The sequence below is a fragment of the Pogona vitticeps genome, chromosome 5, assembly GCF_051106095.1.
Source record: "Pogona vitticeps strain Pit_001003342236 chromosome 5, PviZW2.1, whole genome shotgun sequence".
NCBI classification, from domain to species: domain Eukaryota; kingdom Metazoa; phylum Chordata; class Lepidosauria; order Squamata; family Agamidae; genus Pogona; species Pogona vitticeps.
Genome location: NC_135787.1, coordinates 14,570,394 through 14,588,631, shown reverse-complemented (window position 1 = coordinate 14,588,631; position 18,238 = coordinate 14,570,394). Strand labels below are relative to the sequence as shown.

The window sequence follows — 18,238 nt, the reverse complement described above, 5'->3', positions numbered from 1 at the left end:
GACTTCACAGGATCCTGAGGCTTTATTTGGAGAGTTATACAATATTGATGGTATCCAGTGTGGTGTAGTGGATAGAGTGATGGGCTAGAACTTTGGAGACCAGGGTTCAAATCCCCACTTAGCCATGGAAACTCACGGGAGAAGTGGAACTAATAAAACTACTCCTTAAATACTTTACTTGCCTTGAAAGCCCTATTAGGGTTACTATAAGTCAGTATTAACTTGACAACACATAACAACAACAAACAGTAGTGACAGTTTGCTTTTCGTCTTTTTTCTTTTTCCAGGAGCTGATGATCTTGTTTATCTTTCAGTAGACAGGCTGATATCATCTGTGCAAGAAAGCATTGAAGCAAGACAGGACAATGGAAATAATCTAAAGACCAACGAGTTCCTGGATTGGAAAATTGGCCATCACATAGCTTGCCTTGTTGGAAAATAATCCATAGAGCTAGAATGGTGAATTCACAGAAAGTGTGTTAAGTGGAGAAGTAGTCACTTGATATATCTTCGATCACTATGGAAGACTTGAATAATTAACATCTTTCTAAGATGCTGTTTATATTGTTTGATGTAAAGACATTACAAAAACCCCACAGGAAATAATTCACAAGTCTACCCTTGGATGGTGGAAATGAAAGGACACAAAAACAGGTATCTTAGCTGCCATACCATAATTGTATGTATATTATCAGTTTGAATGGATAACCCATGAAAGGTTACCTCCTGGGTTCAAGTGGTACCCAGACACCACAGAGACAACTTTTATAGCATCTCACATCCCTTCAGTTAGAAAATAGTTTTAACAGTGTCATTTCACACATTTTGCTGTCCATTTGTGTGTATGGCAGTGAGCTGGTGTATACTTTATGTGAGTCCAAGCATCAGATGGGAAGTGTAAAGCTCCTCCAAGTAGTCTATACCTAGAGGATACTGGAATGGGTTGCCATAAGTCGGAATCAACTTCATGGCATGTAATTATTAGTATTTTTAAACATTGCTACAAGAACTTCTTAGTGTGAATTATCATATTTTAGATTTCATAATTTTGGAGAAATGTCTTTGCTAAGCAAACAGACAGACATACGTCTTCTATTATTATTATAGGTTTTATTTCCAGTATTAAAATAATGACATTTTACACTGCTGTAAAATGATAGCAGACTTGCTATATTGTTTCTTTATTAATTGAAATCAACTTCATTACTGAATACAGTTGATGGCAAATATTGATATGAAACTACAGTCTACATCGTTAGCTCAGGAAAAAAAATAGTATTGATTTGTGCCCAAAATTTAACCTCAATTGTCCTTCATTTGAAAATAGGGATTTTCAGTATTAATGCGAGACAATTTTAAAAAACTGTACTGATATTGATTTCAGGGACACAGACTTTCTATTCAATTTCCACATTTGGATCTTCAGCATCCATGGCCATATTAAAATCATTCTGTGAGAAGTCATCCAATAATTCATTCCGTGAGAAGTCATCCAATAATTCATTCTGTGAGAAGTCATCCAATAATTCATTCTGTGAGAAGTCATCCAATAATTCATTCTGTGAGAAGTCATCTGAGAATTCATCTGTGATCTGTTTGGAAAACAACATTTCCAACAGATGAGTTTTGAGGACTTGCAGATGGTAGAAGTAAGAAGTACTAGAGCCTGTAGGAGTTCCTGGGGAGTGGGGAACAACTTGTCACCACCAGCCATGAAAGCTTGAAGATTCTGGGAGTTATACTGCAGACAAATGGTTGTTTCAAAGTTCTAATCACACTCCAGTGAGAACTCCAGAAGAGTCCCTGGTCTCCCCCCCCCCCCATCTATAGAACAGCAGTGATTCTTCACAATGGTGGGCAATTTCAGAAGAGCAAGACAATGGTGAAGTTTGTCTTTGATGTAGCTCTGAGTGATAGGAACTTCTTCCTGCTTTTGAACAATTTGTTGTTTGTACAGTGGGGATAAGCCCCTGTCTCTTTCTTTAGCTGTGGTGGACATCCAGGGCTTTTTCTACAGAGCTGAGTTTGATCCTGAATTTAGCATAAATTCAGAAGACGCAGGGGGCAAGGATGAAGACAGAAGAAACTTTGGGATCTACAAAATTGACCTTTCGATCAATCTATCCTTCACTTATCTATTCATTTTTCTTTTAAAGCTAAACCAGTGACCACCTGGTGGCAGCAAACTCCACCAATGAATTATATGTTGCACGTGTAATTGTTTACTTTTGTCTGTGGAAAAATCTATTGTTCCTGAATCCTGAGGGATTGTCTACATATAGCAATTGGAAAGGGCTGGATCAGGCTAAATATGGTCACTATAACTGAATCTTATGTTAGAACACAGGCACATTCTGTGAAAGCCAGGGTGCAATCAGGTAGGTGTTTAGCCCACTGTTTGGAATGCTTTGGGGATGGGTTGGTTCCCCCCCTTTTGACAGCAGTCACATGATGTAATCACTGGAATGAACCAAACCATCCTCAGAGCATTTCTAGCTGCATTTTTTTGGCCCATCAGGCCCTTCTACTTCTTTGATGCAAGTAGGATCACTCTGTTTTGGTCCATTCCCAGCATGCGTAATTGCTGGAAACAAACCAAAGCAAGCATTACTTTTTTAATTTGTCAATAATGTGAAGTGGCTTAAGAAGAGAGCCTAAAGAAGTTTGTAATGACGAATTAAGCTAATGCAAAGTCCTTAAAATTGTCGGTGATATGTTTGTCGTTACCTCTTCTTCACTGCTATCGTCGAAGTCGGATCGTGAAAGAGATTGCTGAAATAGATAGTTAACAGTGTATATTAACTAGGGGTATGGATGCAAAAATGATGAAGGGGCTGCATGGCCACTCCTACTCGCCCACACTTATTTTAAGCACAGGAAAGATTAATAGTTTGACAGTTCATCACAATGCAAATCATGACACATCTATTTAAAAGTAAGTCTGAAGGACATCAATAGGATCTACACCCAAGTAAGACTACTCTGCAGTTTGATTTGCATATTGCAGGAGAAAGGTGAAGAGGTGCATTGTTGGAATTCCTTTTTTATAAGCATGAAGTCTCAAAGAGCTTTGCTTTTGTGATGTAGCCATTTCTGCCTAAAGTTCTTAACTCCCATATGAGCTGCACTGGGAGTTCATAACCACAACGCAACCTTCACATCTGATCCCATGAATTTTCTCCTCATCTTGTTTGTTTGTTTTAACCAATAGTTCCAAAGAACCCATATGCTCACACGCTATTTTGGAATCATAGTTGGTTCTAATAAAAATATTGCCCACCTGTAGAGTACAGAGTTTGTTCTATCCTCAGGATATAGACTTTGGTGCATAGAATTTTTGCTTTACAAGTGCACGATTTAACTTCTTTCAAACCTTATAATCATGCATACAATTTATATTCACATGTGATAAAGTTATCTGGAAGTTGAGCCATGACAACTGGACTTCTTTCTTATTAGGCTGAAATGTTTTGCTAATCATCTAAGGAGCTTCTTCAGTCTGAGGAGAGTTGGTAGGACACCCCTGATATATCTTCCAGGTTGGTTTCACTTCCCTCTGGTCTGAATAGGCTTGTTAGATGGATGAAGGACACGTGTGTGTGTGTGTGTGTGTGTGTGTGTGTGTGTGTGTGTGTGTGTGTGTGAGAGAGAGAGAGAGAGAGAGAGAGAGAATGAAAATCCCACCTCTGCAGTCCTTCTCCACCCATTGTCATCAGTCATTAACAGTCGTTAACAGTGACCCCTCTCTTAAACCACCTATCTTCTTGGTCCAAAATGTACTCAGTTCAGGGAAGCCATGTGTATATAGAATATCCCTCACTCAACAGGGTTGGAGGCCTTAGATACAACCTGTCTCCTATTTATCACACTGCCCTTTCATCTGTTCCCCAGAAAGATCAGGACCACACCCACCAGAAAGACCACTGTTAACAACTGTTAATGGCCCATGACAATGGGCAGGGAAGGACCGCAGAGGTGGGATTTTCAGTCACCCCTGTCCTTTGTCCATCTAACAAGCCTATTCAGACCAGGGTGAAATGAAACCAACCAGGAGGATATATCAGGGATCTCCTACCAACTCTCCTCAGACTGAAGAAGCTACATGGATGAGTAGCGGAACGTTTCAACCTAATAAGAAAGCAGTCCAGTTGCCATGGCTGTACTTCCAGATAACCTGACCTGGATGACTGAGACTCTTCAAAGATATGTAGTAAAGTTGTAATGAGCTGTTTCTACAAGGCAGACGTATGGGTGGAAATTGCTCCTGTTTGTTATTGTTACAGAAAATATTATAGCTAGTTGTTATTATCACATTAGTGATAATAAAATGTCCTGTAGAGAGGAGGTAGATGTTAACTACCATATCACCCTGGACATAAACATCTTGTTTGATTCTAGAAGCTAAGTAGGGTTAAGCTTGAATGGAAGATTCTGCGTAGATTAAAGGTGCTGTGGTTTTGGATCAATTAGTCCTCAGGCATGAGGTCTTGAATGGATCCTATCATTCTCTGACCATAGTTTGATCAGTTTATGAAAGAATAGTTTGCCTAGAATTCAAGGTCAACGATATGATAGTATATTATTAGAGCTGCAACTATTTTAAGAGATACATGTTTATCCCAGCATGAGCCTTGTTACCATTACAATTAAGTCTGTTTTGTTTTGTGATTGGTAATTAGGAGATAAATAGAGGCTTCCTTTTCCAAGTGGATTCCTCAAGTGTAGAACTTCGAAGAAATTACATCTCTGGAGGGGAAATGTGTTATTGTCATCTAATCGTGTGCTGGCCATATCATAATGTTTGATCTCGGGAGACAGAACAGTGGGTATAAATACAAAAGAGATGGAGAGGAGGAAGGGTGCTGGCTCAAAGCTCACTTCTGTAACTCAAGTCTGGGTTGCCATATATATTCATGACTCACACCTGAGTAAGTTAAGTGACTTTGTCAAGCCACGAGTTTGAATTAAGGACCATTCAGAATGTTTTGAATATTTGCAACAACCAACTTATTAGAATCTCCCAAATGTAGGAAATGGCTTCCTCTTTACCTTCTGGTCTCTGGGGTCATCACTTATATCTAGAAGAAAGTCCTGAAAACAAAATTCCAAACACAAGTGTGTTATGATCATATTTCATTGTTTTTGACTGATGTTACCCTTTCCCATATTAGTTTAGTGGAATGCAGAAAAAAAATAAAAGGAACCGTAGGGTGAATGATTCTGCCTTACCCACCTGTCTATATGAAGGCACCATTTGAGCAGATGAATCAAGTAGGGCCTAAAAATAAATACCAAAACCAAGTGTGTGGGAAATCATATTTCATCATTTCAATTCAGTCTAGGTTTTCCCATATTCTTTCAACCTCATACAGAAAAATCAAGCCGGCTCCTCCTTCAGTGTCACCTTCCTCAGACTATGGGGTGCCAGAGCACATAGTTCTTGGCACAAATCATCACTTTATCAATTTGGACCAATGACTAGGTGACAGGAACAATGTGTACCAATGGAGGAAGGATGCAAAAAAGGGGGCAGAATCAAGTTTGGCACATTTAAGTGGAAGAAAGACATGGAGGAGGCAACGCAACAGCTGAAAGTAAACTCAACCGAGCATCAAGTGATGGCTTAGCATTATGTTTGAATGAGCCAGTGGTCAATTTATTTATCAGTTTGTTTTGTTTTGAATATTTTTACCCTGCTTTTCTCCTAAAAGGGGACCCAAGGTGGCTTAAATAATTAAAAACACAATATTAAAAGCTAAAAACAATCAACTTCAAAAATTATTCAAATATCAAAGAAGAATTCATAACATTAGAAATGAGTGACTCTATTCAAGCATTACTGTTTATAAGATGTACAAAAAAGAGAGAGATAGCCAAGGCCTTAAAAATTAAAATGTACAATGGTACAACTGAATTAATGGAGAAGTCCCAAAAGGAGTAAGTAGTATTCTTCTTACCTTTTTTCCTTAGGGTCATCCTGGGATGTTGGCAAGTCTTTGGGTCTCTGTGTGAGACTTGTGAACCACAGAGAACAACTGGCTGCTGAAGCCTGAGCTGATCCCCCAGCCTAACCATCCCAGCCAATGATGAAACAAAAGTATGGGGAAAGCACAGAGCAGTCATATATAGAGCAGCCCATCCTCATGCTTGGAGTCATGGCCAAAAGAGAAAAAACAAATGCTGAGCCTGACTCACCTTGCCATCCCCTCCACTTCACCTTCTGGATAACCCTCCCTCCCTGTTGTTATCTCCTCTTCTGCCATTTGCTGTTATTGGCATGCCTCTCCTGCAGGTATCCACTAAAAGTATAGGGACTTGAAACTCAGAAAAATAGGTCCAAGTTGCAAGTCAAGTCCAAGTCTTTGAAAAACAAGAACAACCACCCAAGTCGAGTCAGAGTTGAGTTGCTGCTGCAACTTAAGTCGGACTTGACAGCCAGTCATAAGTCCCCATCCCTGGTGTCACTATTTACATATGAAAGGAATTCCTGAAAAGAAATATCAAGCACAATTATGTGGCAAATCATATCTCAGTTTTTCTATTTGTCATTTTTTCCCCATATAAGTTCAGGGGAGGGGGAGGTTACCGTACCTCTGTAGGTGAAGCTACTAGTAGAGCAGCTGATAAAACTGGATCCTGAAATCAAAAATCAAAATCAAGTGGATAGGAAATGATACTTCATCATTTTTGCTTGACATTGCCTTTTTATGGTGATTCTATGTAGACTGAAGGTTTGATCAGATGGAGAAATCACTCATCAGCTTCTAATGTGCAAAGTTACAGGATTTTAGCTAATAATTGCATGAATTATATCTCTCAAAAGAAATGATGAGCTTCTATAGAGAAAGGAAGGAAGGAAGGAAGGAAGGAAGGAAGGAAGGAAGGAAGGAAGGAAGGAAGGAAGGAAGGAAGGAAATTTTAGCTAATGCTACAGTTTGGAGAGCCTTGTTTTCTTTGATGTACTGTATTTAATTCTACCTGGTATAACTTAAGCAAGGTATAGCATAGCAAAGCACATTCTTTTAAGCTCTGAAAGAGCAATATGACTATCTAGCATCACAGCAGTCCCTTTGTATGTGAACTTGTAAGCTCTTCCTTATCAGAAGCATGCCTCATAGAGCAGATGGGGGAAGAATGCTGTGGAGTGGATGGATGCTTTCTTGCAACTTGTGAACTTCATACTCCACTGAAAATGAAAAGGTCTTGCATGGTAATGCATAGTTCCTTATAGCCCAGTGTCTCAAATGTAGCCAACAGTAGACTTTTTTACCTTGTGCTTCTTGGTGTCATAATTCAAATCTGAAAGGGAGTTCTGAAAAGAAAACCAAACACAAGGGTGTTGAGAATAATGTGTCATCATTTCTTTTTGATGTTGCCTTCCCATATTAGTTCTATTTGTTGTTGTTTAGTCGTTAAAGTCGTGTCTGACTCTTCGTGACCCCTTGGACCAGAGCATGCAAGGTCCTCCAGTCTTCCACTGCCTCCCAGAGTTGGGTCAAATTCATGTTGGTAGCTAATATGTTGATATTAATTTTTCTATTTGTCATTGTCTTTCCCATATAAGTTCAGGGGAGGGGGAGGTTAACCGTACCTCTGTAGGTGAGGCTAGTCCTGGAGCAGCTGAAGAAGCTGGATCCTGAAATCAAAAATCAAAATCGAGTGGATAGGAAATGATGCTTCATTTCTGGTTGACATTGCCTTTTTTATGGTGATTCTATGTAGACTAAAGGTTTGCTCGGATGGAGAAATCACTCATATTTTGGACTCCTTGTGGCACAGTCCAGTACAACCTATTTTCCAGTGATCACAAGGTGTACAGAAGATTGCAAACCAGCTCAACCCTGTTCTATGCCCAAGCCAGATATTTTTGGTCCAGCAGCAGGGTTACTATTTTTTGGACAAGGGCTGGAGTGAATTCTGTAGGCACAGAAGTCTCATTTGAAGGGAGATTACTCTCAGTAAACTGATCCTTTCATCACAAACATACACAATCCTTTCTGGCTGTCTGATTGCACCCTAAGAAATGTCTGCATATTGTCAACATTAGTGCTATTCCTTGAGCTTCTGCAATATGATGACAACAAATAATAGTTGTATCATTAAAGCATGGCGTTGAAGGCCAAAACAGACAAGACACTGATTACATATTTAGAAAGAGTGTTCCTACAAGCTGAGAAAGACATCTGATTCTGAAAGCATATTAGAAGCAGAAGCATGATTTGCATTCTCAAAGGCTTTTATGGCCAGGATCTGATGGTTGTTGTAGGTTTTTTGGGTTATCTGGACATGTTCTTGAGGTTTTTCTTCCTAAAGTTTTGCCAGTCTCTGTGGCTGGCATCTTCAGAGGACAAGAGTCAGAACTCTGGTCAGATGTATATTTGCCTGTATTATAACTTAAACACTGGATCCCTTTGTAAATATGGTTGCTGAGATATGCATAGCAGAGATTGAGATAATCAGCAGTAATCCATCAGTGCCTTTTGACAATTAAAATCCCCCTCGCCCCATTCTGAGACTCTCAAAGGCTTCCCCAGGGCAAAAAAGAGCCCTGGAACATAAAACAGGGGGATAGGGGGCATTTAATTACTTTAAAATAAATTTTAGCAATATGAACTAATGAATCATCAGCTACTAATGTGCAAAGTTACAGGATTTTTAGCTAATGATTGCATGAATTATACCTCTCAAAAGAAATGATGAGGTTCTATAGAGGACGGAAGGAAGGATGGACAGGGAGAAACAAGGAAGGAAGGAAGGAAGGATGGAAGGAAGGACATTTTAGCTAATGCTAGGGTTTGAAGAGACTTGTTTTCCTTGATGTATTTAATTCTATCTTGTATAACTTAAGCAAGGCATAGCATAGCAAAACACGTTCTTTTAAGCTTTGAAAGAGCAATATGACTATCTAGCATCACAGCAGTCCCTTTGTATGTGAACTTGTGAGCTCTTCCTTATCAGAAGCATGCCTCATAGAGCAGATGGGGGAAGATTGCTGTGGAGTGGATGGATGCTTTCTTATAACTTGTGAACTTCATACTCCACTGAAAATGAAAAGGTCTTGCATGGTAATGCATAGTTCCTTATAGCCCAGTGTCTCAAATGTAGCCAACAGTAGACTTTTTTACCTTGTGCTTCTTGGTGTCATAATTCAAATCCGAAAGGGAGTCCTGAAATGAAAACCAAAAACAAGGGTGTTGAGAATAATGTGTCATAATTTCTTTTTGATGTTGCCTTCCCATATTAGTTCTATTTGTTGTTGTTTAGTCGTGTCCGACTCCTTGTGACTTCATGGACCAGAGCATGCCGGGCCCTCCTGTCTTCCACTGCCTCCCGGAATTGGGTCAAAGTCAGGTTGGTAGCTAATATCATGTTGATACTTTATGTGCTGGTATAACTGATTCTTTTGCTTGAGTATTTGAAGAGAGAGACTGTAAGGAGAAGTACAAAATCTAATGCTGAGGAAATCATGCTACACCACTTTTTAAGGATTTTGGCAGTTGACTTACATGAGAGAAAGCTTTACATGCCAGTTTAGCTATTATAATAAATATTATATAATAACCTTTGAGCTGCAGAGCTGGAAGGGATCCTATGGATCATAGCGTCCGGCCCCTTTCAAGGAGGCACAGTGCAGAATTGAACTCCCAACTTCTGGCTTCGTAGCCAGGCCTAAGCCACTGAGCTCTCCAGCTTGAGTTTCCTCTGCTAAGAGGTTCTCTGAGGACACCCAGCTTTCTAGTTTGTCCAAGAGATGTCTTGCATACAGTTTGCTGACTACATCTAGGAGACTTATAGGGTGATAATTCCTAAGATTTGATCAAGCATCTTTCTTATAGATAGGTACTACAATGACTTCAGATCTATCTGCCGAGGTAGAGAAGGCAGCTAGCATCAGGATCCACCCGTGTGAATGAATCAGAAACTCAGCTGAAATTCCATTCCTTTCTGGGCCTAGTTTTAAAAGCAGCATTACTATCTCATCACAGGTGACTGGGGTCTGCTTGGTCATCCACATGCAAAGATGTACAAACTTTCTCATCAAAAAACAGGGAGCAATGGTGAAGCCTCCATTCATATGTGGAGATAGTTAGGCCAGTACGGAGTTTGTTGGTTTGAGTTGTACCTGCAATAAGGTGCCAAAATTTTGTGAATGTAGTATCTTGACTGAATGTAGTATCTTGAGTTTCTGAGGAAAAGGATGATTTTTTGCAACCCAACTCCAAATATCTTGAGGCATCTGAATGAGTGAACTCTTTCAAAAGCATTACTATCTAAAGGGCTCTCTATTATCAGATCAATCAAAGCACATTCATGAATTTTATAATAAACTAAGTCTCAAGCTAGACAATACAGACAGCACATTGTTAGAAGTAAGAATTCCTAAGAAGTTTGAAAGCCTTCTGTCCTATCACAAGCTTTCTTACTTCCCCTCCTTGCCACTGAGTATGTTTTGAGGATTCGTCATCAGGCAGTAAACACGAGATTTGTTGGCAAGTGCAATGGCTCAGGCATGAAGCTTTCCAAACTTGTTATCAGGTTCTCTATCTATCTCTATCTATCTCTACAGCGTCTGATTCAGTTTTTAGGGAGTAGAAACTCCCAAATGTAGAGATGGAGTATATTTTTACCTTTTGTACCTTAGTGTTGTAACTCACATCAAAAGAATGAGAGTTGTGAAAAGGAAAAATGAAATAGTAGTGTTTGAATGATAATGATTGTGGTATCATTCCGTACAACAGATAGCAAAGGAATTAATGGCACTTAATCATTATTATTGATACTAAAAGGGTCAGCCTTGGGCTAAACCGCAGAAGCCTGTGCTGCAGGGTCAGAAGACCAAGCAGTTGTAAGATCGAATCCACGCGACGGAGTGAGCGCCCGTCACTTGTCCCAGCTCCCACCAACCTAGCGGTTTGCAAATGCAAGTAGATAAATAGGGACCACCTCGGTGGGAAGGTAACAGCGTTCCGTGTCTAAGTCGCACTGGCCATGTGACCACGGAAGATTGTCTTCGGACAAACGCTGGCTCTATGGCTTGGAAACGGGGATGAGCACCGCCCCCTAGAGTCGAACACGACTGGACAAAAATTGTCAAGGGGAACCTTTAACCTTTACCTTTAAAAGGGTCAGCCTAGCTTTTTTTAAAAAAAATTCAAAATATCGGAATGTTGACTCCAAAATTACATTGTCTTAATTTTGAGATTATGATTCTGAAGTGTTATTAGAACAGAAACAAATATTATAGATAACACTTCATTGGTTTATTACTTCTTCAGTTTGATAGATAATAAAATACTGATTTGCTATGCAGGACTATTTTAAGAATTATAGTTAAAATGCAGAACTCTTGACCCTGGACTTCAACTCCCAGAAGACTCCACCACTATGGTTAATGATAAGGGATTATGGGTGTCATGATGATGGGATATGTAGTCAGAGAAATGTAAGATGGAGTCAGACAGGTTCTGTGTGAAGATTGGAATGTGTTTTTCTAAGTGCTATGAAAGTGTTTTTCTGAAGATCGGTACAGCATGGTTTGAGATAAAACTGAAGATTGAATAGAGAGGCCCATGGGAGACTCAACATCCTGCGCTAATTAGAGAAGAGATAAAACACATGGATCTTCATGGGAATTAAGGGAGAAGATGTTACAGCCCCTTGAGGCTAATTGGTTAACAGCAATGAAGTATCAAGAAGAAGGGAGGCGTTAGAGAGTGTAGAAAATGGATGATGGGTTATGTGACAAGGAGATCCAGTCTTGATGGAGAGAGGATGTAAGTAAAGAGAAAGAAGGAGGTGGGACTAGCCCACTGTAGCCCACCTCAGCCCAACTTAGTAATGTTTATTATTTTAATGAGAAATAATTATTTTATTTAACTGTAATAATATTTGAATAAGTTCTTTATGCTAAAGCTTATGCAATATAAACTGATTCTATGACACTTTATTTCTCTAATAAAAAATCAATTATAAAAATCCTTACAAAGGACTGGTCTCTTGAACATCAGGGTCTGGCTAAATCCAGGAGGTGGAAAGGGCCACAAACTAGCTATCTTTAAGAGTCCTACCTAACTGAGCTGTTGTGAGTTCTATGGAATCACAAAGCCCATGTGTCTGTACCTGCAAAGTACTGGGTCAAAATAAAGTGTTGTTTTAACTGTGGTCAAAAACATTTGAAGAACCATTGGCCTCCCCAAAACTGAATAATGCATGTGAAGGGCTTTGAGCACTTGCGATGTTACACATTGATAATGTTTACCTCATTGCTGCTATACATAATCTGTTAGATTAGGGTTCTTTGAGTCTCCGGCTCATGGCACTAATATCTTCTAGCCCATGCAACATTCCTCTATCACCATATGGTCAGCGTGGAGAGGATGTTGTACGTACCTGCTCTATTTTTGATTTCTTCAAGGCATTAGCATGTGACGAAGTTCCATAAGGAATCTTGGGAGGAGAGAATGTAGGAAAGAGATGGTTAGGTTCCTTGCTGTCAACCCATCAAAACAATTACTGCCACCATTTGAGTTCATTTATTTCATTGTATGCACAATTTACCGGTAAGGCAAAGGCGATGTTGAAAAGGCACCAAGACAGAACAGCAGTTTTCATTGTGACAGTTCTCTGGAGAATATTCTGTAATGAGATAAATGCCCAGGGCAAATAAAATGGCAGACACATGGCAAGCTTGCGATAATGTTTCTTCTTGCTTTTTTTTTTTAAAGTTGACATTTCTAGGACTAGGTAACTCATCCACTTCTGCTCTACAATGGCACTATTATAATTCCCAACCAGGATCCAACTGGGTGGCAGAGACAGGTAAGCGGGCAGGTAGGAAATGAGTTTCTCAAGGAAGTTGAAGGTACAAGACAGTGGCAATATTGGTCTTTGTGTGTGTGTGTGTGTGTGTGTGTGTGTGTGTGTGTGTGTGTGTGTGTGTGTGTGTGTGTGTGTGTGTGTTTTGGTCTGTGTGTACACTGTGACAGAGTTGAAGTAGTGTGGGATATTTAGTCAGAGAAATGTAAAATGGAGTTAGACAGGTTCTGTGTGAAGATTATTTGAGAGATATTTGAATGTGTTTTTCAAAGTGCTATGAGAGTGTTTTTCTGAAGACTGGTACAGCGTGGTTTGAGATAAAGCTGAAGGTCAGACAAAGAGGCACGTGAAAGACTCAACATTCTGAGCTAATTGGAGAAGAGATAAAACACCTGGATTGGAGGTGTGGAGGAAGGTGTTACAGCCCCTTGAGGCTAATTGGTTAACAGCCATGAAGTGTCAAGAAGAAGGGAGGAGTTAGAGAATGTAGAAAATGGATGATGGGTTATGTGGGAGAGGTACGATTCCATGATGATGGGAAAGAAAAAGAACTTAATGGTTTGAGCATGTGGCTTTCTAAGGAGTCACAAAGCCTATGTTTCTGTAGTTGCAAAGTACTGAGTGAAAGTAAAGTGTTCTTATAAGGTCAGACTTGTTCAAGAAGCTTACGCTATGCACTGCTGAGGTCTTGGGACTTGCCTCAGTGCAAAGGTGGTAGGTAAGTGGCCTGTGGAACAATCTGACCAAGTGCTAAGCACTCCTTAGGGAGGCTTGGACACCACCATATGGACACACACATCTGCAAAACTTGATTGATAAGAATGGGTTGAAGGAAATGTTTACAGGAACACCAGAGGCAAAGATGCTGCCTTACATAATACCGTCTTTAGTGCCCTGAGACAACCTTTCAGGGAGTGGTAACTGTTCCAGTCAGTTGCAGACAAAAACAACACAGTTCTGCAGCACCTAAATACTCTCCCGGCTAGAACAGGAGGAGTGCCTCCATCTACCAATTCAAAGTGAGGCTCTCTCCTCCATGCTCAAACTAGGGGCTGCCCCTAAAGAAATTTTCATGTATCTGATGAAATAGGCTTATGCCAACATGCATGTGTTGGTCTTTAGGATGTACGAGACTCTGTTTTTTGGGAAGTCCATTGTCCTCTTTTAGCCTTATTGAAAAATAAAAACACTCAGAAAGGCAAATTTCATATTAGAGCTATATGACTTCATCATCCATTCGTAATCTTCCAATTGTTCCACTCATATTAGGAGATAATAGAAAAGAGGTTGAAAATGAAAGAGAACTTGCCAGACTCATACATCATAATCATCATCATGAGTTATTCTAATTTTTTTCTTAATTTCACATTTCCTCTTTATTCCTCCTCACTTAATCCTTACAACAACCCCATTAGGTAGATCAGCCTAAGGAAAAAGCAAGTAGCCCATAGCAACCCAATGATTTCCATAGCTCCTTGGATGCTGGAAGCTGGATTTCCCAAGTCCCAGCCCCTTACCAGCTTATTCCCAAGATTGTGAGTCACAGGGAAAGAATCTCTCCCCACCCCCTTATAATGAAAGCAGAAAAGTGATTGATTTTAGACATTTGTGCACCTGGGATGGAAAATCAAAACAATGTATGCTTACTGAGAAAGGTTTCATTAAGGCAGAGGGGAAAAGATGGAGAACATGGGCGGGGGAAATGCCATTCTACTCTAAAGGTGTTGGTGAACCCTAAGCTATTGTAAAGTGAGTCCTTTTAAATAAAATTAGTAAAATTAATAAACATGTTTGTACAGCATGGTCACTAAATGAAAGTGATCAACAAGACCCTTGGCTCAAATCTCCCCTCTATCATGAACTCTTTGGAGGAATTTAGAAAAGCCCATCTCACAGCTTCCTCACAGATTTCCTGAGGTAAAAAAAGGGTGAGGATGACCAGTGTACCACCATAAGCAACTTAGAGGAAAGCTGGGGTGTAGTGGGAGATATAAATAAATGGTAAATAATAAAAATACTATGCTAAGTATTATATTCATTACCTGGATTTGAAGAGTGGTCTCTCCACAGAATGCTAAATTGTTAGAATGGAGGTCAGCGTAGTCTTGGCAAACGTGTTTGGGAGATGCTCCGTCTTTTTCTGATGCTTGATACCAACAACCCTCTAGAATTTAAATCCAGGAATCAACCCACAATAATCTCCATGAGTTTCCTTATCACTATCTTTCCCACATTTTCCTGGCTTTTTTTCCCTGTTGTTTGGGAGGGTTTCAAACTAGGGGAAACAATCTAGCATTTGTGTTCAAGTATCGTGTAGGAGGATTTAAGGGGCACAAAGTGCCTTATTTAATACTGTGTAGGAAGTTCTAAGGGCATGCTGTGTTTTTCTGTCCACTTTGTAAAAGAAGAACAGCGTTCTCTCCTGAGATCAACTGATAATTGGTCTTAGATTTCTCAGGGATGGAAATGTGTGCATTGAATGTGTTTGTGCCTATTAGTTCTGTAAAAGGGCATGGCAATCATTTATCGACATTTAGGGTTGAGGCAGATGTACAGATTAAACAGATTAAAAATCTGTTTATTTTTAACCTGGATGATAAAATAAGAGCCATGCACACCTTGAGAGCTACTACAGGATACTAGCTAAGACACCAGATGAAAAAAATGGTTTTCAAATACCTTCCTGCTGTGAACTTTTTTTGGCAGCCTTAATTGACGTCCCTTTTCTCTCGACACCATATCTGCAATATGGGAAAATACAAATACTGATTCGCCTTACAGGAGCATTGCAGGGTTTACAGCTAAATCAAGGGCAGGAGAGCAATTTCAACCTAAAAACTGAATTTAATTTCAGAAATTTTCTGAGCAGAGGGGGAAAGGATGTAATGGGCCAAAGCAAAGTAGTATTCTTATGATCCTGGTCAGTCAGCCTCGCTACGGCCTCTTCACTTTTGGGGTCCATTTTGGCAGTGAGAAGAGTGATAGTTTGGGGAGCAAATAGATGTTTCCAAACCACCTATAGGCAAGGCAAAGATGCTTCTCACATGGTGGATCCTAAGGGCAGGAAAAGTGACTGGTTAGCCAACCCTCCAGGTAAATGAAGATTTGAACCTGCGTGTCAGCAGTTCTTGTATAAAGTTCTGTTCTAACCAAGAACTTGCTTAGAGTCGAGTTCTGTAACAACTCTTTACCCTTTCATGAGCCTCCCCATTTTTGCAAATGAGCATGCTTTGTTTTGTGATTGATCATGAGAAGGACACGCAGGCTTCCTTTACAAATCCAGCTGTTTGAGCACAAAGCTCTGAAGAATCCTACCTCTGGAGGCCTAGTGTGCTCTCAGCTTCTGATTGTGGGCTGATTGTCTTGAGTGGTTTCACTATTGAATGGACAGATTCCCTAGGAACAAGACAGAAGACCAAAGCGGATGTTGCATTAAACATGTCATTGCATTTGGCATTTGGAAAACAGGCTTGGAAACAAAATCATAAGAGGAAAGATTGGGAGACTTTCTTTTGTTTAGCCTGGAAAAGAGAAGGCTGGGAGACAATGTGATAGTGATCGTCACATATCTGAAGAGTTGTAACATGTACAGTATGATGGAGTAGGCCTGTTTTTTGTTTTGTTTTGTTTTTGCAATTCAGGATGGTAGGACTAGAAATAGTGGATTTAAGTTGCAAGGAAGGAGATGTTGACTAAATATTAGGAAGAGCTTCCTAATAGTATGAGCATTTCAACAATGGAACTTACTGCCTTGATCTGTGTGTATGTGTGTGTGTGTGCTCTCTTTCACTGGAGATTTTTAAGCAGAGATTGGATGGCCACCTGTCAGATGTTTTAACTGTGGAATTTCTACATTGGCTGGGGTTTGGTAACATTGGAATATTAATTGTAATGTGTTGTCTTTGCTATTGAAAAAGTAACCATTGCTTACAGGTAATAATATTAATTGTAATGTTTTACTTCCAAGCTCTGAAACCAGCCATGCTGGCTTATGGCAATCTCTCCTACTTCTTGGCAATGGATGTCCTAGCTGGAAGCACTCAAGAGAGGTCCCCTAATGATCTGGAACATCTTCCCCCTACATAAACTGATGTTTAACTAAAAAGGTGGTTGGCACATAGGAAAAATTTGCTTCGTGTCTAATGCTGCAGTTCCTGGTGACAGAAAGATGCTTGTTCAAGCACAACATGTACTCATTAACAACCTAAGTCAAAGGGAGCATAATTTGGGAAAGGCAATCTCTATATTTAGAAAATCACTAAAGTTTTCTTTCACTCCACCCCACTGATGTGTTAAACATTAAATGAGAAGCCTACATGATCTGATCAGATCTCCACCTGTGTAGGATGAGTCACTGGGGAAGGGCTATATCCATACCTGAGTGACAGAGCGCATAATTTTACGGATGCAAGGACCTCAAGCTTAAGACCTGGTACCTCCTGAGGATCATCAGATCATAGATGAATTGGAAAGAAAGGCCTGAAATCTCAGTGAGCCATTCAAAGCTTATCCCTGCCTATTCCAGCATTCTGGAGCTAGATGCTAGCAACAGGGTTGAGATGAAAACCTTTCCAACAAGCTTCTGAGCAGATTTTGTTACAAAACTGAGCTGAAATATTTTATTTTCACAAGGTAAACCTTTGTTACAGGCCAAGTGCCAAGCCATTTAATAAGTAATATAACCTCTGGCAACATTGTCTGGAGGAAATGAGAGAAGTATTTCTGTAGGATTAAAAATGTGTGAGTTTTAGAATTTCCTTTGCAGCTCAGTTCATATATTAAGAAATGCAGGAAAGAGAGGGTGAGAAAGGCATGCAAGCCACAGATATATCTTCACCTTTGCATGGATTTCTAATATTGCTGAGTTAGGATCAATATTTTCACTCCTGTGGGGAACATAGGTGTGCATCTGTTTTGAAAGCAGTGTAGCATCATGGCTAGTTTAGCATTTACTGGAAAGTTTTGGGATTAAGTTTACCGAATGGTCTTGGAATTATCATTGACTTGCTATAAGGATAAGCTCTGCAACTTAAAGGTGGTTGTAAGGATGCAATGGAGGCAGAAGAACCGAGAATAGCATCTTAAGCTCCATGGAAGAAAAGAAGGATATAGACAATAAAAAAGAGGGAAGAGATACAAATGCCACAAATTGCTGATTGCTTAAAACCATAGGTCATTGCAATATATCAATGACAGCATCAAACATATGTCATATCACAAATTTGCTTTTAAAAAAAGTATGACTTCCCTTCTTCTTTAGGATTTTTGAAGCTTGACATGAATCTTCTTTGCTGCCAGGGCAAATTTTGCTACTTGGTTAGTAGTAATTGCATCTCTGTCTACAAGTAGCATACAAAGTTGAACTAAGGGAGGGCTATCACACAAAGTTCTAAGTATCCCTGCAAGGAATTTGCTCCTGGTG

General features: G+C 39.8%; 1 protein-coding gene across 2 annotated transcripts; it reads right to left on the bottom strand.

The window, feature by feature from the left end:
* Nucleotides 1–2,578: 2,578 nt before the first annotated feature.
* LOC140707644 (uncharacterized) lies at nucleotides 2,579–14,998 on the bottom strand. 2 transcript variants are annotated; one of them, XM_078394552.1, is made up of 10 exons: nucleotides 14,859–14,998; nucleotides 12,559–12,636; nucleotides 12,391–12,447; nucleotides 9,126–9,167; nucleotides 7,592–7,636; nucleotides 7,271–7,312; nucleotides 6,592–6,636; nucleotides 5,234–5,278; nucleotides 5,050–5,091; nucleotides 2,616–2,772 (listed from the first exon to the last, which is right to left on the bottom strand). In XM_078394552.1, the coding sequence occupies exons 2-10, from the start codon at nucleotides 12,610–12,612 to the stop codon at nucleotides 2,683–2,685; spliced, it is 462 nt and encodes a 153-aa protein (XP_078250678.1). In that variant the 5' UTR covers nucleotides 12,613–12,636; nucleotides 14,859–14,998; the 3' UTR covers nucleotides 2,616–2,682. The 2 variants fall into 2 exon arrangements, with proteins under 2 accessions (XP_078250679.1, XP_078250678.1); XM_078394553.1 differs by lacking the exons at nucleotides 7,592–7,636; nucleotides 9,126–9,167 and having other exon boundaries at nucleotides 2,579–2,772.
* Nucleotides 14,999–18,238: the final 3,240 nt, after the last annotated feature.